The sequence below is a fragment of the Gallinula chloropus genome (genome assembly GCF_964237585.1).
Source record: "Gallinula chloropus genome assembly, chromosome: 5".
Classification (NCBI taxonomy): domain Eukaryota; kingdom Metazoa; phylum Chordata; class Aves; order Gruiformes; family Rallidae; genus Gallinula; species Gallinula chloropus.
Genome location: NC_140090.1, coordinates 65,826,586 through 65,849,354, shown reverse-complemented (window position 1 = coordinate 65,849,354; position 22,769 = coordinate 65,826,586). Strand labels below are relative to the sequence as shown.

General features: G+C 35.1%; 1 protein-coding gene across 1 annotated transcript in view; it reads left to right on the top strand.

The window, feature by feature from the left end:
• KNDC1 (kinase non-catalytic C-lobe domain containing 1) overlaps window positions 1–22,769 on the top strand; it is a gene marked incomplete at both ends in the record, with an annotated part of 62,429 nt that overhangs the window by 21,475 nt on the left and 18,185 nt on the right. Inside the window, 12 exons of the mRNA XM_084264321.1 lie at window positions 2,766–2,912; window positions 4,962–5,079; window positions 5,415–6,436; window positions 14,045–14,159; window positions 17,216–17,287; window positions 17,390–17,451; window positions 19,072–19,230; window positions 19,581–19,658; window positions 20,292–20,385; window positions 20,559–20,721; window positions 20,821–21,659; window positions 21,772–21,916. Of these exons, the coding sequence (XP_084120447.1) occupies window positions 2,766–2,912; window positions 4,962–5,079; window positions 5,415–6,436; window positions 14,045–14,159; window positions 17,216–17,287; window positions 17,390–17,451; window positions 19,072–19,230; window positions 19,581–19,658; window positions 20,292–20,385; window positions 20,559–20,721; window positions 20,821–21,659; window positions 21,772–21,916 (3,014 nt within the window). The remainder of the gene's footprint in view (window positions 1–2,765; window positions 2,913–4,961; window positions 5,080–5,414; window positions 6,437–14,044; window positions 14,160–17,215; window positions 17,288–17,389; window positions 17,452–19,071; window positions 19,231–19,580; window positions 19,659–20,291; window positions 20,386–20,558; window positions 20,722–20,820; window positions 21,660–21,771; window positions 21,917–22,769) is intronic.

Here is a 22,769-nt window from a genome sequence, read left to right as displayed (position 1 = left end):
TTATCTTTTTGTAGAGGCTGAGTCTTAGTGGCTTTTTCTTTTGCACACCCCTCCCTCCCCCCCTTTTTTTTTTTTGCTGCTGCTTTGTTAACCATTAGCATTTCTATACACAGCAAACAGCACAGTATATTGAATAAATAGAAATGCAAGATTTTCTGGTAGAGTACAAATCTAACACATTGCTTATATTTGCTGCATTGTATTGTACATCAGCAATATATTATCTGGAAAGTGTGATCAGTGAAACTTGGTGTCAGTTTTGTTGTCTGTTAGAATGTAAAAGCAAATTTTCATAATAAAATAATTCTTTACACGTTTCTGATGTTAGGAGTGGCATAGGGAGGCAGAAATTGGCTATTCTGTTCAGAAGCACTTTCTAAATTCAAAGGTGTGTCTGACTATGGCATTGTTTTGTCTGGTATTCTGACATTGCTTGGTCTGTGTAGTGTATCTCCGTAACTTGTACATTATTATTTTTTCCTGTAGTTCTTAGAGTGATTAGTTTCTTTAATAAAACCAATTTGTGGAACAGAGGTGAGGTTACTTGTTGAAGATCATATCAAATACACAGAGTAACTTATTAATATTGAGTATATTAAACTACAGCAGTATAATGTCACACTTATACAAGAAGCTTTTTAACTAGAGCGTATTTTATATTTTTCAGTTTCTTTTTTCCTTGTTCTTTTTTAACTTCGAGCTTTCTGTTTTACCATCCATTGAGAAATGTGGTATGACACTGCTCACTGAAACAAGTATTTAGTATCAAAGTAAAGGAGTTAGTTCTATGCTCTACACTTCCTCTTCACTGTTCAATAGCTTATGAAACAGTCTTCAGAAAAAAATAAAAACAACAACTTAAAGCCATCTTCATGAATTCTTGGATGTTGGGAAAGAAATACATTGTTTCCACAGATTGGAATATACTTAAATATAAATCTAGATTTTTACTTCCCCACCCCCTCCAAGCACTTTCTGCCTTTCAGTCTTGGGCAGGCTTAGAAAGTTGTTCACTTAACTTGCTATAAAACTAACTAAATATAACTTGTGCAGACTGTAAGGCTACCCTTCTGCTGATTATAGTCTGGTTTATCTTACCAAAACCAAAATCATACCAGTCTGAACAGTGCAGTTCACTGCTCCTAAGTGGGTTATAGTACCTTAATATGGTGAATGGGCCAGGGGGAAGTAGCCATCTCTCTTGCTATAAATGGACAACATTCATTCTTCTGCTAAATCAAAAGAAAAGTCTGAGTTCCTCTGAGATTGTCAAAAGAAAAACAAAGTGTTTGGTTACCTCTTCTGCTTAATGGCAAAGTTGTGTAGCAGTAAAAAAACTTACCACTGAAATTACTGCTTTGCAAAATAAAAAATAAAAAAAATTGGTATCTTCTTTTTAGCTGAGGTGACTTAAGCAGGTTTTTTCTGACCTCTATCCTACTCCCAGTAGTCAGCACTGGTTTATGCTTGCTTTCTTTGGGGAGCATGAAGAAGGGGTCAGAAGTGGAACAGTCCAAGCTCCGTGCCTGCAGACACAGCTTCCGGATGAGGTGGTGTTACAGTCCCCTTCGTGGAGGTGCCCTGCCTCACTGGAAACGTGTACCTGCAGAACGAGTCACTTGCCCTTCATACAGATTGGAGTTGATAATGTACCCAAATGAGAAAATTGCGGGGAGGGGGTGGAAGGTATGAGGGCAGAGATAGGAAATTATGTTTTACATTAAAGTCAGTGTTCTTTCTAAGGTGAAAAATAATAAAGCATATAACAAATAAATAACAAATAATAAATAATACAGCATATAACAAACAAATTTAATGTAAAAATCTGCTCATTATTATATTTATGTATGTATCTGTAAACCTGAGAGGGTAGTGGTCAGTATACTTGAATTCTTGTCTGTATTGCATTGTCATTGAAATATTTGCATAATTTTGTATTTATAATCTTGGTTAGAAATTTTACTCAATTGTGTTCTTTGAAAGGAACATAAAAATAAAATAGAAGCCAGTGTAGATAAATTACCCCTAAAGCAGATCTGAAAAAGGCTTGGGTGTGGGGTGGGAGGGTTGGTTTTTTTGGGACGTTTTTTGTGGGATTTTTCTTTTTTTAAGATGCAGAAGACTTCTAAAATGAAGAGGTAGCTGTGCTGTATGGTAAATATAATGCATTAGCCCTAGATTTAAGAAAACTGTTGGCTCAGCTCCATTTTTATTTGAGCTCATAACAAGTTTGTAGGCTTTAGTAGAAGCAGAGGGTGGCAAATGTGGAGTATTTCTTAAAATACTTGTCTTCAGAGACAAGTGATATTATGCTGTATTGTTTCTGCTTGCTTTCTTTATGCTTGATAGCACTAAAAATACTGCTTTATATAAAGTTTTTTGTCACGCTGATTATTTTTCCCCCTTGCAAAAAGGATTGTCACTTCAATCTCCCAGCATGCTTCTAACTTAAATGTTGCTTGCACATGTACAGGGGCCTGAGTTTTATATTTAATTGTAACCAACAAACAATTGCAATACTGATTATTGGTAAGGAAGGAAAAAGGTTCTAGCTGGACTCCCCAGCGTTATTTCTTTTTCTTAGCAAAAAAGCTTGTCCCCTGGTTTCTCCTCTTGTTTAAATTAAAGCACCATTCCAGTAAACTGTTACCTTGTAAATTAAAAATGGAAACAATGTAAGCTGTATCCCTTGTGATCTCAGAAATTGTTCGGGCAGGAAAGAGAGAATTGGTAGCATGTTTAATGCTTTTTCTAACTTCATGCAGGCACACATCTATTCGTTGGGTGCAACATTGAAAGCAGCAATAGAATATGTAGTAGAACCTGAGACAGAATCGGAATTTGGGCAAGACCTACGTACTCTACTGGAACAAATGCAAGAAGAGACTCCTGAAAGTAGGCCAGATATTGAGGTAAAACAGCCCTACATAATTTTCTGTTGGGAAAAAAAAAAAAAAAAAGACAAAAATATTTCAGTATGTGTGCTCACTGATAGAGAGATGGTCTTTGTATGTAAGCTCAGATCTTGTGAGAAAGCTGAGATTTTTGCAGACTCACCAGAAATACTTCTTTCTTCCTACTGTAATGGAGAAACAGCCCGAAAAGCAGATGATTGAATTTTTTTAATGAAGGTTGGGTAAATACAGTTGGGGATCTAAATTTTCTTGTTAATTGTTTCTTTCTACTTAATCCTTAGTTTACAGAGAGAGAGTTCTTGGAATGCAGGCATTATGCTGTGAAATTTGTACAGTTCCTCGAATGATGTTTGGATTATGTTTGAGGAGAAAGAGGAGGGAGCCATGCCCCAGGAAACCTGTGTTTCTTGGCATGTTGAAAGTACTACTATTAACTATTCTTTCTGTAAATGTATAAATGTTTAGTAGTATTTGATTAGATGTCTTAAATGGGTATATATTTTATGCCATTTAGCCTCTTATTTTGCTTTTTATAATGAATATGAAGACATAAAGGGTTTTTTCAATGTGATGTTTTCAAAGAATTTATATTTTACATGTTGGTTACCTGGTATGGTGCTATTTGACATTGACATGTAAAAGTTTAACTGTAGTGCATTACTTTTTCAGACTGTAGCCAGAGAATAACAGATATGACTTCTTGCATTCATTTCTACTTCAGAATTGTTCTGTCTACTTCTCTGTCTGTTTATTGGGCTCTTTTTTCCTGAGCTGATAGTATATACTCTAAATCGTATGGCACCTATAATCAATACTTTGTGGAAAGTGCTGCAACAGAAGAATGAATAGATTCATTATTATGAAGCAAATAATGTCCCTGTTTGAGGACAGCCCAGACAGGGGACCATTCCTGACAGAGCTTACTTGATCAACTCCTGTATTTCTACTCATTTACATTTGAGCATCATCAGGAAAGGGCTTGTAGAGCATTCCTTTATCACCTCCAATTGGTCTGTAGTTCAAGAAAGCTATTACTCATTACTTAATATCATCCCAAAATTAGTGTGTCAAAGCTGATCTAGGGTAACATATGACAGTAACTTGTCATCTATGTTCTGTTTTCTATTTCTTTTCCACTGGGCTCTTTCTTGGGTGGAGAGGAGTGGGGGATAGCTATATGGAGAGGAAAATCCAAAGACATATTTCTAGGCATTTCTAGACTCCAGGAAAGCTGGATACTTCTCTTGCTTTTTCCAGTCCTTCCTCAACCTAATATGACCCATTTTCTTCTTTCAGCTCACAACTGCAAAAAAGCAGTTGAGCAGACTAATGGGGGGAGTATGAGCAGCTCCTGAGAACTGTATGAGGTCTCATCAGTGTTTACCTAGGAACAGTTACTGAGAAAACAGTGGGATGCATTTGGAGAGGCAGCACTCTCCTACTTCCTGCCCATGGTGACAGGTTTTTAAATGTGAGAATGTCTGTAGCTAATTGTGTGACAGATCAGTGTAATGCCATCAAACGATGCTCAGGCTGCAGATTAGAGATGTGTAATACTGTGTCGTCTTGTGATCTGATAATGATTGCTTTCTCTAACTGGGAATAGTGCTTTCTAGATATTTGTATTTTGCAGTTTTAATTTAAAAGATTCAGGGCTTATTTTTAGTGCAACAAGTAATAAAAACATTCATCTCCTGCCCGTGTCATTCAATTTAAAGGATTTGCTGGCTGTTTAAAAATAATCCACACTCTGCCTCTTTGTTTTCAGTATGTTATTCTTAAAGGATAACACTTAAGATTATTAATTTTTAACAGTTGTTTTTAGTGTCCTATCTCTAGACTAGAATTTTTATTAAATAATGTCATTATAGCCCATGGTAAAAATAAGAAATTAATTTATACGTGTAATACAAACAGTACAGCAGAGCCCTCCAAGTAGCACTGTATAAATTCAAATGTACCATGTGAGTTAACATGATTCACTTCAGTCAGAGTTCAAAAATCTATTAATTATTAAATAAGCATTTAACACTAATTTTTCTCTAGAGCATTTTGTCGTTATGTGAAGAAAAACTGAAGATTGCTTCATCAAGTAGTATTTGTCGAAGCCTGTCTGCTGTTGGAAGAAGGGTTCTTTCAATTGAATCATTTGGTGCTTCTCAAGGTAACTATAAAATGTATTTAGTCTAGAATTTTAGATTTCCTGACATATCTTATGACTTTTTAAAATAAGTTCTTGTACTCTCCTGCTGTAGGTTCCTTTCTAGATATCAAAACGATGTTATTAAATATTTGTGGGGTGGGGAGCTTCAAACGAATATAATTATTATATTTACAGTGTCCTTTATAATTAAAAGTGACTTTCCAGAAATAATTAATTTGTGTAACATACTGAAGTGTGTTAACAGCAGTGGCAGAAGTAGTAATATAACGACTTATTTGGAAAGCTGAGAAGGCTGGAATACACATGTAATATAAGCATCTGTTTTTTGCACCTAGATGTCTGTGATAACATGTGGAAGGGAAGAATGTGTCAGAGAAATCTGGGATCTAAATTATATTCAAATGAGAAAAACAACATAGCAGGTGATTCGTCTGCAGTGGAAGATGTGACAGCTACCTGTCATAAGGACTCTTCTGTAGTTACTATGGTGACTGGCAGAGAAAGTGGTTTAAAGGAAATGCAAATTCACCTGGATAATGAGAAAACTCAACATTCTCAACTTACAACTCAAGCTACAAAGAGCGAAGAAGAGTACAAACATGCAGTGTATACTGACAGTTTTGCTAGTGTTGCTTTGGATATAAAATCATGTGTTATTGACCTGGAGAGAGATGTCAATTTTAAGAAAGGTTCTCTGAGAAAAATTAAAACCTTTCCAAAGCTACCACTTGAACCTGCAGATACAAATAACTTTTTTACTTCTGTAACCAACAGTGGACCATTAGCTAGGAAAAATCACTTGCTAACACAAGAGTCACTACCTCTAGACAATAATAATGAGGTTGCCTTTACAAAGGGAAATCTTAATTCACTTGCTATTAGTACTCCACCAAAAATAGAACCAAAGAATCACCAGGTTAATGATCTTCATTTAGAAGCTCAGTGTGTATGCACCCAGGTATCTGGCTTGAATCTAGAAGAACGTATGTCACTTATTAATAGTAAAAAGATAGGTTTTGCTTCATCTGATCACAAAGAAGACTGTTCTGATGCTACCTCTGAAATGCCAAATACAGCTGGTATGCTAAAAGGCCCAAATCAATCAATTGCTGGAGCAAAAATGCTAGACAATTACATGGCGTTGGAAGACTCTTCTGAAACTTTTCAAGGGTCAAATGAAAATTCTTTACCACACTTTAACAAGATGGCTTCAGTGTTAACAACAAAACCCAGTGGGAACAGATATGGATCAAACTTAATTAGGTCTCCAGAATTAAGCAACGGTGCGATGAGTGCAAACAATAACGAAGATAATCTTTGTGGAGGCAGAGGGTCAGAAATCAAAAGTAACGAGCAGGTAGTAAAAATAAAGTCTTCATTATATAGTTGCTGTAGTCACTTATGCGGAGATGAAATGACTTAACTACTGTGTGATTGCTTCCCCCTTTGCCCCCTTTAGCATCCTGGAAAATCGAATTGTATTAGTCTGCACACTTTAAGAGTTAATATTGGAAACATGGTGATCCTTTTTTCCTCTTTAAAGTGCTACAGTGAAATTTATGCTATTGCAAAATCAACATAAGTTTTATTTATTATTTTTTTTCTACAAATGGAGTATTCTCACTAGCTTGTTAGAGCAGCGTACTTAATAGTTGATTGCATTTGTAGAAGAACATTACCAAAGTATATGTAGATTTTTAACTTACTGTCAATGCACAAAGTTCACTCCCTTGCAGTGGGCCTCCCAGGTGCTTACAAAAATTGCAGAGTCTCTGACTGTAAACCTGACCTCACTGAAATCCTTGGCAATATCCCATCTGCTTCAGGAGGTGAAAAGACTCCACTTTTTTTTATCTATGTATGCATTTAATTTTTTGAAAATTGTACGTATGCTGTATCTGTTCTGTGTTCTTAAATTACTGCATCTATGTTTGTTCTGTGTATTTTATGATAGAATTCAAGTATATGCACAGTCCAATGGATATGTTATCTCAAGCATTTCATATATACCAATAGCCAAATAAGGAGGAGACCTCATATTAGTGTACTAGAATTTGTTGATGGTGTAGCGTGATCTCTGCTCAAATTACATATTTTCAGGGTGGACAAGTTTGGTCTCTGACTAGATGGTTTTCTCTTGTGCCACACTCAGAGATGTACACAATGCATGTGATAAGAGGTGCTGGCTAAAAATGCAGGATGGCTAATGCTTCTCCTGCTTTCCTGTGACTTCATAAAAATGAGCAGCACAAACTTCACACATCTTGTTTCCAGAAATTATGCTTAGGTGAAGTTGTTGGGTTCTTTTCCTTACTTGTCTACTGAAAATTCAGTCTTGTCCTCCGTTGCCTAATAGCCAGTCTTCCAGACATCCCATGCAGTGACATCTAGGGATCTTCTGTCTGCATCCATCCCGCTCTTCATCTTGACCAAACACCTCCACTGGAGTAGTAACATAGGACTTGCAAGTGTATAAAATCCTTTGGTTCATCATAGCTAAAATATAATGCAACGTTGAAGATTGTTTGAACTGCTTTTTTTCCCCTTTGCTGTCTCTTCTCCCCTTAGTAACATGCACTTACTATCCTCCTACACTATAAATTTAGTAAATATGGAGAAGTACTGTGCAGGATGAGTTTGGTCTTTGGGAGAGTTACTTATTGTATGCATATTGAGTCCTTCAATATTGAGGTTTTTTTATGTTGCAGGTTCATTCTTCAGGCTCTGGAAAAAGATCTGTTTATTGTAGATGCATTCTTTCTCTTTTTTTTTTTTTTTTTTACATTCCTGCTCTGGACTAAACAACGTTTAGAGCTGGATGAATATGCAACATATTCAGAAAAAAGTGCAAAGTAATAATCAGCTTTATAAGCATTCCAAAGTCTTCTGCTTTTCTTTTGTCATTTGTCACTCTGGACTTCCATATGAACCTGCTTCATTTGGTAGATGTGCCTATATTTCTAACAAGGATCATAGCAATTTCAGTTACTGAATTCTTGTGAGAGCTTGTTAGTATACAGAAATCTAGGTGTGTCTTAGTAGTCAAGTAACAGAAACAACTGTCATTTTTTATGTGCAAATCTCTCTTTCTGGAGGCTTTTTATTCTTTCAATGCTAACCTGTATAAACCTAGGAATTTGCATGTTATTTATTATAGAAAGAATGGCTAAAATAAGACTATCACACCGCTATAAAACCACTCCAACTGGTTTGTGGGGGTTTTTTTATTTTGTTTGAAGTTTAGGTTGTTTTGGGCTGGTTGTTTGTTTTCTTTCATTCCAAGAAATAAAGGTACCACACTTAAGTGACATGTCTTGAGGTGGAAGTGGGCTTGCTTAATCCTCCTTATCTGGAGAGGTGTGGTGGATAACGTGCCACCACTTAAGTATATAAATTGAGCATATTAATAGGAGTTCTTTAATGAAGAAAAAAATTAAGATCTATATCCGGGCCTTACTAGATTATCAGGACAACAGCTTAAGTCTGGGTACATGAAGATGCTTTCAAGAAAGTAATCTTCCTCAGAACTATAGTTTCTCAAAATTCTTGCACAATTTAAAAGCTGTAACAAAAGTACTTCATGGTTTCTTTTCCTGCAATAATAGGGATGGGTGGACAGAAAAGTAAACCAAAATATTTCCAGGTTCTTCTGCCTTTCTTTTGAACTGTTATTCCAGTTACCCTAATAAGCAGATACACAAGATCTGAAAGGAAGATAGGGTGGTGGTTGTCTGTGAAACCAGTCTTATATCTGTGCTTCAGTAGAAGAAAGGTTTGGTAAGCTCATGTTCTACATTCTTTATTTAATAATCAAATCCTGCAAATGTTCAGGTTTTTAACAAGCTCTAAACAATACTCAGTTGATCTTAAAAAAAAAAAAAAAAAAAAAAACAAACCCAAACAACAAAACAAAACCCCTCTTTGATTATTTAACTGCTGTAAGAGGAAAAGGACAGCATTTAAATATATCAACACTTGTAAGCAACACCACGGTTTTTCAATTGGCTGGCTGTTCCCTGACATGCAGAGCTTCTAACCTGGTACTCTGTTTTCTGAAGGAGGGTCATTCATTTTCAGCAGTCATTGAACTGCATGACAGAGTCTATTATAAGTCTTCCTTAGAGAACGGTTTGGTTTTTTTAATGTTTTCAGCTTCTTTTTTCTTTTCTGGAAAACATTCCTCAGGCTTATGAAACATATCAGTGTCTGCCTCTGTCTTACCTTCTGACAACGGCAAAATTAAAGCCACACTGTGCTGTCCCTTATGTGAAAAAGTTAAAACTGATGTCTCCGTAAACCTTCAAGTTCCCTTCCATTTCCCTGTTACAAATTTTACCAAATACCTAATAATGTTGGATTTATTTTTTTTCATTATTTAAGAAGCTGAAACTTGGTCTGAGAGTTTGTTCATTTACTGCAAAGGCACAAAAAGTGTTAAATCCCAACTAAAGTGATTTCTGTCTTCTGGGCTAAATGGATAACAGCTCAGAAGATTTACAGTGCTTTCACTAGTTTTCTATAACAGATAAGTATGATTGCAGCAAATAGAGCTTTTAGCACAGTATCTCTAGCATCTCTTTAAATATTTCTTGTCTTTCTCTGAAGTGCAATACCAGTCCCATCCGGTTGAAGATCAACCTTGTCTACTCTGGAGAACAGACAGTTTTTCTTACCTGTCAATAATACTTCTCCAGTGGACAGTATTTTTCTAATACTCCAAGACTGCTTCTTAATTTATGTTGTGTGCTTTACTGCTAGTAAGCATTACTAAAAACACTTGCTTGCTTTTGTCTGGCTATTGCAATGTATCTTGTGAGGGTTTTCCTAGTAATTTTTATAGTTTTGCATGCCATAAATAAATATTTTTCACTTCAAGTTTGAGTGAGGATCTTTTATTTCTCTAACCAATTTCATTCCAATCAGGTGTGTCTCATCTCTAATGCTTTTAAATGTTTCTCTGTAATTCAAATGCTATGACGTTAACATGGGAAGGGTTAACAGGAACCTGGCATATACACATTTGTTCTGTTGGTCATTCATACCCAGCCAAGCATGAGAGAAGTGAAAAGCCATGTAGGTAGAGAATGACACTTGAACACTGGGGAAATAACACTTGAAGGAAATAAAAGTTGCCTATTCCCAGAATAGTACTTATTAAGTAAAGAAAAATGAAATATTTGTTTGCTTTGGCTCTTTAAAATATGCCAGCATTATGTTCATAAAATCTAGTACATTGGCATAGTCTGAATACTTTGAAAAGTTTTACAGTTCTGGTACCAACAATGAAATAAAAGATCAGTGAAATGATCTGTGCAGCACTGAAGAAAAAACATCACTTTTGAAAAAGTGAGTTTTAAAATGCAGTCTTTTTGGCATAAAACAAAATGTCACCCGTATGTAGCTATAGGCAATAATCAGTTGTGACTTTTCCACATTTTCAGTTGAAATTTCTGTGCTGTGAAAACCATTTTATTTTAAAAACTGTTATATAATTCCTGTTATGAGAATGTCTTGTTTAGAACATAAAGAAAAAAAATCAGGAAGAGGCACTGGATTAAATTTTTGTTTCCTCTTTGGTGGAATTTCACTGGTGATAATATAATAATATGTAAGTTTGATATCAGTATTAGACTAATGCTGCAAATGAAGTGGACTTGGGACCTTGTGGATGCTAAACAATTGTTCTGAGCTTACATTGCTGAAATGTCTGAAGAGATAGTTATGAAACAGGCACTTTTGCCCAAAATTTGAATCATGTTTTCCAGAACTTCAGATATTTTTCGGTTGCTGAGTGAGTTTCTTGAATTGTAGGAAATAGTGATAGCCATGAATCAGAGGTTTGCATGTTAAAAAACAAAACAACCACTCAAATGTTTACTAAATTCAGTGCAGTTTGAATGCACATTACATTAAATACCTGCTTCAAGGCTTAAATAAAAATTACCTAATAACCTTAGGTTGAGATGTATCATTTTTCATTTATAAACCATTTTAACCAAACTGCATGTGTCTTTTATCAGAGATGTAAAAATGTGATGAAACACGTCTTGTGTACTTTGATTATATTAGATGTCTTTCTAACATCTGGTAAAAGTTAAGTCCCCAGCAGCTCTGAACCATCAGGTTTCAGATGAAGTCTTCCAGAATTGTATCTTTCTGGTGTTGGAAAGTGAATGTTTGGTATAATTAAGGCACTAGAAGAAGGACTGTTGTAGGTATTGTTTTCAGGAAAATAACCTTTTTATATGGTCAAAGTGGAGAAAGACTTGACTTACAGTGAGAGAAAATAGCAGTGCAGTCAGTTATTAATATCACAGGAGAACAAATAACATATGAGTGCTAAATAGCAATATTTGAAGTTAATCTTTCTGGATGCTTGCCAGAGGGAAACAATGAAGGTGTATGGGGTTCTTTTTTACCTTGACTCAGGTTAATTTAGTCCTGTGGATGACAGCGATTCTCACTTTTGCTAAGATTTTTTTTTCCTACATTTTTTTTTTTCTCTGAAACATAATTTCAGTTTCTGGTGCCTTTTCATCCTCTATTTTGTTATCTGTCATTGACACTTTTTTTCTTTCTTATCATAAACTTTTCCTGCTGTTCTTAGGGTTTATTCCTACTTTCCTGCTGTGCATAAATCTCTGTCATTTCTTTCTTCCTCTAGAGAGCTTGGAAATCCCAGAGGTGATGAGAAATACCTTTCTACTGTAAAACTAACTTCAGTCTCTAGTTTAGTGAGAGATTCTTTCTTTCCCTTGCTATCCATTCATCACCTTCTCCCGGAGTGAGAGGTGATTTGTATATGCAGTAGAGGAAGACTGTCTTTCTCTGCTGCGGCTTTTAGGGCCTCTAGGGAGATAAACTTCAAGAGAAGGGATTCTCTTGGAGTGAAACATGTGGCAGTGGTGTGTACTTATTATAAAAATACTCCCAAATACCAAAACCTTCTTAATGTTCTGGTCATATGTGGGAATTCTCTTTTGAGTTCTCTATACTTGTGTCAGCTGTCTAGGGTGAATTTGAAGATTTGGCTGCTGCTTTCAGTGTAAAGTGTCTGTGAGCAAAGACAGTAGAGGCATGTGAGAGCCAGGGTGCTATGGAGGGGGGAACACAGCACTGATCAGAGAGAGTAATCAATCAATAGTATGAATTTCTGTCTTGAATGTTCTCTTGATTAATTCGCTCTCTTGACTATCTGACCTCTTCCTTCTTAATATGTAATTGATGTCTTTCCATCGGATAGTTTAAGAGCTCACTTCTCTAGATATAACAAAGGAACACATTGATGTAAGAATTTTGCAATCAAGATGTTGGTGTTAGTAAAACTTGAGAATGAAACTTTAGCTTATTACCTGGCTTCAAATCTGTTCATGCTGAAGTTACAAATTTGGCAATGTGACACAATGGAGTATAGGAGAATAAAAGCAACAAATGCACCAAAGGTGTGTTTGATAGTACATCTTGTTAAAAGTTAATAGCTTATTTGGTTCACTTTCAGGGAATATTTAAACAGTATGAGCCCATACTATTACCTTCTGGTAAAAGTTAAATTGTTAACAATGTTTCAGCTACAAAAATTAATGTGGCTATTTTTCTCCTCCCCACAGATTGTAGGGAAGCCATTTCTGTTTGTTTGATCTAGATGAAAGTTAATATAGTAGTCTGTTCATTATTTATCTTATTATGAAATCCAAGTAGTGCCTCACTGAAGGGTGTTTCTTCACCAGAATTATGAAAAATTTACTGCGGTAAAGGACAGTACAGAGACTGATTTGTCAAACATAGCAATATGCTTCCACCTTGCATTAGAGACACCTTTAGACTATTTAGATTTTGTAAACGTGTTTTGGGATACAAAGGTGTCTAAAAACAACAGAATGGTTCAGAGGTTTGAATTTTTGTTTCCCCTGTACTCCAGTTTTGGTTTGGTGGTGTTTGGGTTTTTTTCCAGAGATAATCCTGAATTGCTTCTGGTAGTTCTTTTCCCCAACATGACCTAAAGTTGATATTTAAAGCCAGTTTGCTATCTTAAGTCTGCATATGCAACGGGAAGTGTGCTGTGGTGTTTTCAAATAGTTGGATGGGTCTGCTTGAACCAAGGGGTTTCTTCCTACAGTGAATTTTCTACTGCTCCTTTGGCAGATGAACGGAGATCATAAATTCTAGTCAGTGTGAAGAGCCACTAGTAGTGATAAGCTCTCCTGTTAGCACAGCTTGATCAAGAGGGTGTCTGTGCAGCGCCATCAATGTCAAGTCCTTGTATTCACACACATATACACAAAATCGTAAATAAACATGTACATTGATTCTCTGAAGAACAGTAAGCTGCCATGGAGTGATGCCTTTACCACATTAAGGTGTTATGCCAGGTATCAAAAGCTAAATTGATAACCAGAAAAACGAATGCTGGTACTACAAGTTGAGCAGCCAGTGATTAAAAACAGAACCACGTGATTTGACTTCAAATCTGTCATTAATTGTGTCAGTACTGTTAACACCATTCACAGAAGAACAACAAATGTTGATGAACTCTAAGGTAAGACTTACAATGCAAATGTTAGGGTAAATCAGGATTTGAATGTAGGATTTTTTTTTTTTTGGTGGCCATGATCATTTCACTTTTTATGTTTTTAAGTCTAAGTGCTGTCCCTGTAATTATGTGTTGACTTGGCATTCTAAAAGTGTCTTTCCATAGTACGATAAGAAGGAGCTGAAGTGTTTCAGTTTTTTATTCTTCCTGAAATCTCACTTGATTTACACTTTTGTTATGCAATTAAGAAACTTCTGGTTCCTCTAAATGGTTAATTGTGCAGTACTTTTTCAGTTAGTCATTATTAGTGTACGACTTAATGATTTTAAAGTATATATTAAGTTTTATTTTTACTTACTCTTTCTTTTTCCTTAAATATTTTTGATTTGTGATAATTTAGAATAACTCTGCATCCCCACTCTCTTCTTTTTTCAGTGTATCTCTCTAAGACTTTTGTTGTCCTGTTATGGTAAACCTCTGAGAGACTACGAACTCTGGGCATTATGTCATGAATGTTTATGTACTCTGCAGATTTGCAAAAATTATCCAGGTAGAGTCTTAATTATTTTTAAATATTTGTTTGGTTATTTATGTTCACTGTAGTAATGTTTGGTTGATTTCACTGATGCAAATTATCTCAACTTTAATTTTGTGTACAGAAAAAATAATAGGCAGTATATCCAACTTCACTCTCTTAAATTGTGACTTAGAATTTTTACTTGGTTTGGACTTTTCTTCCATATATAGCATTGTACAAAAACTTCTTTTCTCTTTTCTGAGTTTTGGTGTCTTTTTCAGGGGAAAGAAATCTTTATGACTTCAAGCAGTGAAACAAATTTTGTATTTAGACATTTTGTGTGTGGAGAAACCGTACTGAGACTTTTAGGGAAAGCACTTAGGACTTACATCTTGAAAACAGGGGGGAAATAAGCTTTTATATATATGTAAATATAATACTTCCTCACTTGCCTGGATTTCTTTGTGACAAATGATTCCTGACGTTTTTTTGACAATACAGGGCTTTGGCAGTTGAAAGCACTCAGGGTTTTGTCATGACATTACTCCTTCCACATTCCCTATGCTTCAGTTTATAGCTGAATTACAAGAAGTGAACTTCTGAGAGCGACAGGGAACTGTCCTTTGACAGAATTTGAAGATACTGTACATGATGTGGGAGAAGACCATCCCAAATTTACATAGGCATTCTGGATGTTCATTTAGCTTATACTAATAATAAATCTGTAGTAGTTCTGATAAATAGAACAGAGGTTACCACCACAACCTCACTTTTTCTTGGTTTAAAAAGCTTGCCTTGTGGGCTTGGACTGGTATGAGTTTGAGGTCTGTAAAGGAATGTATACAATTGAAAAGTACAGAAAACTTACTGCATCTCTTTGGTTTTCTGCTTCAGCTATTTTATCTCTTATGATATAAAAATGTTAAAGAGGAAATTTGCCATAAACAGAGTTTCTGAACAGTTTGAACAATTTACCTTTAAAAATAAATATTTTATATGCCTTACAACAGAGGGATTATCAGTCTCTTAGCATGTTCCTAACATTTTCAATGGCTTCAAATAACTGCACATAATGGCTCAGATTCTAATTTAATATGCCTAGCCAGCCCCTGTTACTGTACTTACATGCACCCAGAATCATAGAATCATTTAGGTTGGACAAGGCATTTAAGGTCAAAGTCCAACTGTAAACCTAAAATGTATACCTGTTCAAAATACTAAAGATTGACTCCTGATCTGAAACTTATGTAGGCTGTGAAAGTGAACATAATGATACAAGTCACTAAATGGAAGGCACCATTCCATATTTATCAAATTCCATATTTGATAAATAAGACTACGTTGAATATTGTTTTCTGATTTAGAGTATTTCTGCCAGAGCAATCCCCCCTGTTCTGAGAGTAATTGTGAAATGTGGGAGGAAGGACAGTAGTGCAATGACCACACACATAATAAAGTTATCTCAGCACTCCTTTTGAATATTAACTAAAGTGATGCTGATAGTATATAAAGCCTTTGTTAAAATATCCATTGCCTTAACACTAGTGGAGTAAGATTGACAGTTGATGAGTCATAGATAAATATATGAAATGTGAAACAAGCTGGATTATGTATTATTTATTGACTTAGCCTTTTCCTCCAAATCCTCCCTTGAGTACACCTTTTTCACTAACTTAAACAGGCATTAACTGAGTATGAAAACACCCCAAAGCTAGTTTCATCATGTATTTTTTAAATTCAGTCCTGCTACAAAAGTTTTTTTGTACTCTCCAGCAAGACTTTACTTATTTCCTCTCCTCTTATCAAGAGGATGTTGCTTACATGTTGCTCATGGCCTTCAGAGAACCCAGGTGAGAATTCTCAGGTTGACATCTGGTTTGCATGAACTGTGTTGCAGATTCAGGGCCAGAGGCACTAACTCTTGAGGAATAGATATGGTGAGCATGTAGAATTCTGAGGGCAGCTGCCTCTGCAAAAATAAATAGTAAAGGTTCCTGTTTGAGAAACGCTTTGCTTTTTCAAGTCACAGAGTTCAGTTCCAGCTCAAATATTACTGAAGGTAGTAGGCAAACCTTTATTTACATTAAGCAGAGCAAAGAATGTAATGGCTTTAGATATAGTGTACAGGGACTACAAAAGCAAAATTATTTCATTTTTTCTTTATTTTTCTCTCTTATACCTCTTCAACTTCTTATTTAATAATAAAATAATGTTTGTTTTACTTAGATATTTTAATATTTTATAAATAATATAATATATAATATTCAATAATATAATTCAATAACACACTCAATAAGTGTGTAACTTCTTATTTCCTTTAATGTAGGAATGTATTCTAGTACTCCGTTTTTAATAAGAAAGCAGTGTATTTCATGGTAGTTTACAAAGGCAGAACTGCCTGTTAGCCAATTGGCTTATTGTATTGAAACATTACATTTCTGTGTGGCATGAAGATCTCAAACAGATAGCAGTATTACTACAAGTTTCTTATCACTGAATTTATGTGACACAATCTCATGATGTTAAGTTTCTGAAGAGCTCGTATCATTTAAAATAGTTTTAGAAGTCAGTTATTTCTTTCCTAACTATAGAAAATTGCAGGACCTTATCTTGCCAATACCAATCTATATAACGCTTCTTCAGAGGGAGAGTGTGTGTGATTATAAGTTTTTGTGCTAAACTCCTGCTCCTAGACCACCTAGAAGAGTTCTGGATCTGGCCACATGTCAGCTGTCTCCAGATAATGACCTTGAATTTTGGTGGGGTTGGACTCTAGAATAAATTTACTAGCTTTAATTGGTGTTTTGTAAGAAGACTAGAGTACATCTAGCTGTCGTATGTTCTAAGCCCTTATATTTATACTTACTGTAATCCTGGTTTGCTTTACTTTCTAGTCTGTTCTGCAGGAATTGTTTTGGGCGATTATGCATCTACTGGTGGTGACTGTTCCATTAGTGTTATTTAAAGCATCATTTATTGTAGGGTAATTGCTGACACTTCAAATTATTTTAAAAAATACTTATTTTTAGTAACATCAGATTAAGATCAGATACTTATTATGCCTTGCCCTTCTTTGCCTTTTTTTGCAGTGGTCTTATGTTTGGACTCAGTGCTCATTGACTGCCATGGAAGTATCCTCTTTGCTGCTCCAAAACCTGAAGGTAAACTAAAACATTGCATGCTCTGCTTTTATTTCTTTTGAAAGCTAATGGAGAAGAAAGCAAGTATCTTACCTGTTGTTTCCGGTTTCTTTTCTCATTCAGAATCTTGTGATATATTTTATTTAGCTCCTGAAATTGAAGAAGAGGATGTGGATACTGAAAAGGTAATGTGGCAGGTCATGTAGGTTGCTATGCATTTTATCAAAGCACAGCTGTATTCTTCTTGTGCTTGACAAAGAAAGCTACTCATCTAAGATTCTGATATGTCTCATTTCTCCCAATATATCTTGGTTATCTCTGATTACTTTCTTAATGTATTGGTCACCAATAAAGTTAGTTGCTTCTGAAAAATAATTGCACTTTCCCAAATTGTTGGAGTAACTGCCAAAAATCTGTTATTCCAGTTTTCTGTAAGGAAGCCTTATTTTCAGCTTGTTAACACACAGACTTTGAAGTCATGTTTTCATGCTTTAGAAGTCACACTAAGATCAGTATTTTAGACTGCCTAGACTAAAGCTCAAACATTAATCTCATTTGGAAGATTGGATAAAAATAATGTAATCAGCCTATTTTTACTATGGGAATAGTAAACTCTATATATAAGCCATAAGAAACTCTCAGACCAAAGATGATAAAAATGTTAATAAATAGCAGGTGAGTATTTGTCTCCACTGTGACTGTATCTGAATTGCAAGCTGTACCACAATGATCTTAAGAAAACAGAATTTACAGTACCTTTCTATTATACAACAAGAAAAGACATTAACTAATAAGTACTTTTTGCCCCATGAGTCCATTGACAATAACAGTGCTACCTCAGTGAAAGGAAGTTTTTTGAAGTGTGTACTGAATTGGATGTCACGTTTTCCTAAATAGATTAGAACTGTGACCCCATTGAGCTCTTGGAATTTAGAGCCTAAGGGGAAGAAATTTATTTTATTTTATTTATAGTGAACTTCCTTGTTACGTTGTGCTCATTGCTAGAGTGCTAGAAAACACTCTTTTATAGAACCACATTATTTAGTACTGTGACTAATTTTCTGTCCCTTAAATATCCTTCAGAGGCAATGTGAAGGTGCACGGCGCTTTAACTTTGTCAAAATTACATTTGTAGTACATGCTAACATGTGTAAACTAAGTATTAAGTAGACTAAATCTGTCTCTAAGAATTGTAATTCTTCAAATAAAGCAAGAAAGCTTGTGAAGATCAAGTACTTTTCAAGGTCCCTCATCATGCAACTTCAATTGGTCTAGCTGCAGGTAGCAAAATAATTGCTAAAATAAATATACATACCTCGTTCTTCTGATAGGTGTAATCTTCTCTATAAAATATGACTTGCCCTGGCAAGCTTGTAATTACTGTGTGCCATTTACTTGCTGAATTATCATGACCTTTTTTTAAGGAAATTGCAGCTAGAGAGGTTTTATGGTAGAACTCAGGTTTTTACATGAGAAAGGAACTCTTCAAAATGTCTCTAAACCCACTTTTTTCCTCAATAATTTTCCTAGACAAAGGATGAGACAAATTATGTCTGTTGCTTCAACAGTAGAAAATTAGCTACTAATGTCCTCCATGCATAGCAGTGTTTTTTTTTACATGGGCTAGGATTTTCATTAGCATCTTCAACAGCCGAATATGATCTGCACTTTGGAAGCACTAGCCATTACTTTTTTCTTTGTGGGGAATGAGGGGAATTTTTGGATAACTTGCAGGAATTGGTTTTGAAGTGGAAGCTTGTTTTGGTCTGTTTATGTCTTTTCTGTCTCTTATGTTATACCAATAGGTCTGTATTTATGGTGTTGCTGCAGTTCTGTGGATGGCTGCAAAATACAGCGTTCCACCGGGTCACAAACTAACATTGCCAAGGAAATTAAAAAAACTACTTCTTGATATGGCAAGAAAAAGACCTGAAGAAAGACCTTCTCTAGCTGATGCAATTAAGGTTACTAATTTTAAGCAATTTTATGTCAAATTTAGTTGTGTCTAAAGTCTCAGTTTAATGATTTGAATATCAAAATATTAATTTATTTTTGGTAATAGACTGATATCTAATTAAATGATAACCAGTCAATTTGGGGGTTGCTTTTAAAGTTACCTCCCAAGGGACACTGAGGGGTGTATTTTTAATTTATATTGAAATTGTCAATAAGATACTGGGAATAGGTTCATAAGACCTCCTAAACTCAGATTACTTCTAATTTACTATTTATCTTGACTTTGTCCTTGTCCAATAATACCTTACTTAACTGAAAATTTATTTACTGACTGAAAGTAATTTTTGGATTTTTTTAGACATGCAATCATTACTTACTTGAGCAACGTATAAACAGCAAAAATATTTTGGCATTGTTGACTAAATCTGTCTTTAAGGTATGAGTGTCACTTTTTTTAATTCTCTACTTTTTTCAGTTAATTCTGTGAATTGTATTTCAGTAAGATTTTGTCCCCTGCAAGTACAGTTGTATCATTAGGTTTGCTCTTTCTCTCTCTCTCTTTTTAAAATTTATTTTCAAGTAGTCTTTAAGTATTGCTTTTACTCTAATTCTTGACATTGGAGTAGCTGCTCCCCAGGTTTTGGTGCCCTGACTCCACAATGTGTTATGGGTGAATGGGTGAAGAACCAGTGACTTAGTTGCATAATCTCCCTTTCATTTACCACCCCTCTTATCAGAATGGAAGACATTTATATGTAATTATTGTATTCTATTTGTTTCAAACGTGTATATAACACACACAGCATTCAGTCAATCCATGGAACTGACTTTGTTCAAAACTTTGATAACCTGAAAGTTCTGTTTTGAAACTGAGGGTTAACAAGATTTCTAAGCAGTACTACCATGTCATTTGTTTTAATTCTCCCTCTTGGCAGGACTAGGTTGTTAGGCTGTTGCTTTGAGACATTCTGGGCTTAAATGTGTTTGGGGTTTTTTTTGAAGTAATCTACTACGCAGAATTTAAAAATAACCCTAATAAATTCAGTTTGGACTTCAATTTTATTGTTAGGCTGTTGAGGAAGAAATAATGTCATCTCAAGATCATGTTGCTTTTGATTTTAAAAATGAAAGACATGAAATGGACCCTTCAGAGTCAACTCTAGGTAAGCAGTGATTCTCTGACATGTTTGCTTTGTTTTAATATTCCCTAGATTAGTTATCCTTGTAAGATTTTCTCAGTCAAGTAGGCAGGTATTTTTCCTATATAAATTGATTATTTACCTCACGTTTATATTTTACATATTGTTCAGCTTTCTAACTGTGTTTTTGTTTTTAGGATTTGTGCCTATTACCAGTGAAAGTAAACTTGTAGCAGTTAAAGGACCAGTACCATGCCAGGCTGCTCTAAATTGTGAGAAAGCTACATTGCCTGTTGCATTCACCTCTCCTGCGACTCATTTTAAGCCTATTATTCTGCAACAAAATGCAAATATAACAAAGTTAGTATATCCTAAAGCAGAATAAGTTAAATTTGGGAATTCTTTGTTAAATCTAATAGAATTTTCCTCAAAAAAAAAAATTCTTTGTTTCCTTTTCAGAGAGATTCACACATCATTTTCTGAGCAGTTCGAGAAAGAGACAAGAAAAGAAAAAACAGTCAGCCACAACAAATCAAGATATATGGAAGACTATAAAAGCTATAGTACTGAGAACACAGATGTTGTTGGAACTGCACCTGAAATACCTGTGTGTGATTTAAAAGTTCCAGGCCACTCATCCCAGATATCTTCAAAAGACCAAAAGTCAAGCAATACACTGACTTCTGTAACTATGTTACCATCACCATCTGACTCCTCACATATTCCCCAGGGAAGGAATATTTTACCTGAAGTTTCTTCCAGCTCCTTAGCTTGTCCTACATCTCCTAATTTTCTTCATATAAATAACATCATTCTCAAACAAGACTCAGAGAAAAGAGTTTTGACATTCGTACCGGTGCATTTAGCTGTATCAGAGCAAATACCAAATAAACCTCTTCGTTCAAGAATTGCTTATGATTGCTATCATAGTTTGCCAGTGCTACTTTCAAATACTATTGCAAGTTATAAAATGAGCACACAGACAGAAAACTATGCCTCCCTTTGCAAAGTTCAAAACTGTGAGACTACTAATACACAGAAGTTCAATGAAAGTAACCCAGTTATTCAAACCAACTGCCAAGAAATTGAATCTGCTGCCGGTGTAGACAGTATTTTCACTGAACAAGAACACACAGAGTGTACCTCAATGAATCAAGATGCTTCTCATCTCTTTGATGTTGAAGTCCTGCCCCAGCAGAACAGAAGTGATGCTTTACTACAGGAAGTGGTTCATCTTATACAAGAGGAGTTTGCGTTTGATGGCTATCTAGAGAATGGAGTTGAAGTTTTTGATATGGGTATACACATTTTCTTCTGTATATTATAATAATTGATGTGTAAGAGAATTGTTATTGATACCCTTTTTTCCTCTCTCTTTTTTTTGTTTGTTTGCTTGTTTTTTCTAACAAGGCAACTTCATTTTAAACTTGAAGGAAATTAAGTTTGGTATGTTCTCTGATACAATTTGTGAGAAGTTTTGTGACCTCTACTGGGATGAAAAATTACTGGAGAATCTCTATTGGGTAGTAAATGGAGAAAGACCTTCACATTTATGGTTGGTGTTTTCCAAGTTTTCATTCTTCCAGTTCAATTTAATGTTTTTCTCCCTACTTCTTAGGAAAGGAAAGCAGGAAATGATATGTCAATTTTTCTTCAGTTATCCTTGTGTCCTGCAATTCTTGATATCCCAGTGAATAATGGAAACCTGGTTCTGATCAACATTGTCTTCAACCATTCATGGAGAGCTTCGTAGTCTTGTTAGAAAGAAGCTATTTGATCAGAAGTTAAATATATTGTTCTTACTGTTCAGTTTGCTGTTTCTGTTTGAGTTTAGGCCTCTAGACATTATTTTCTTTTAATCACACCTAAGAACAAGGAAAATAATTTTGCTTTGCTAGAAATGTTTCACATAACTGGATTAGTTTGATACAGTGTTGCTCCTGGCATTCTTTAAGTAGTCTGTCAAGTGAGAAAACACCAGCTTAACTTCTGCTATTAATACTTATTTCATCTTCAATGACAAATCTATGTGAAAAATAGTTTTTAAAAATCTTGGTTTGTTGCAGCTTCCAAATGTAGTACACTTAAAAGCTTCTTACTGAAGGCTGTTGTAAACAGTAATCAACTTCTATGTGGCAGTTTTTTATGGGGGTTTTCTCTGTCATGGTCTGGAACTACAAGGTGGAAGCTTTGACAAAGCAGCTTGGTAAATATGGTCTAGAAGAATATCAATGTGAAAAGATGTGTAATCCCTTCATCAAGTTTCAGAAGACTAGACTATGGCTTCCAGATAACAGACCCTGACATGCTGGCCTATTTCCCATTTGGTTTGGGGAACCATTGAAAATTGGTTGGAGGTTAGGCTTTTAATTTCCTGGAGTTAGTGTTATAGTAGGAGAAACTTGAGC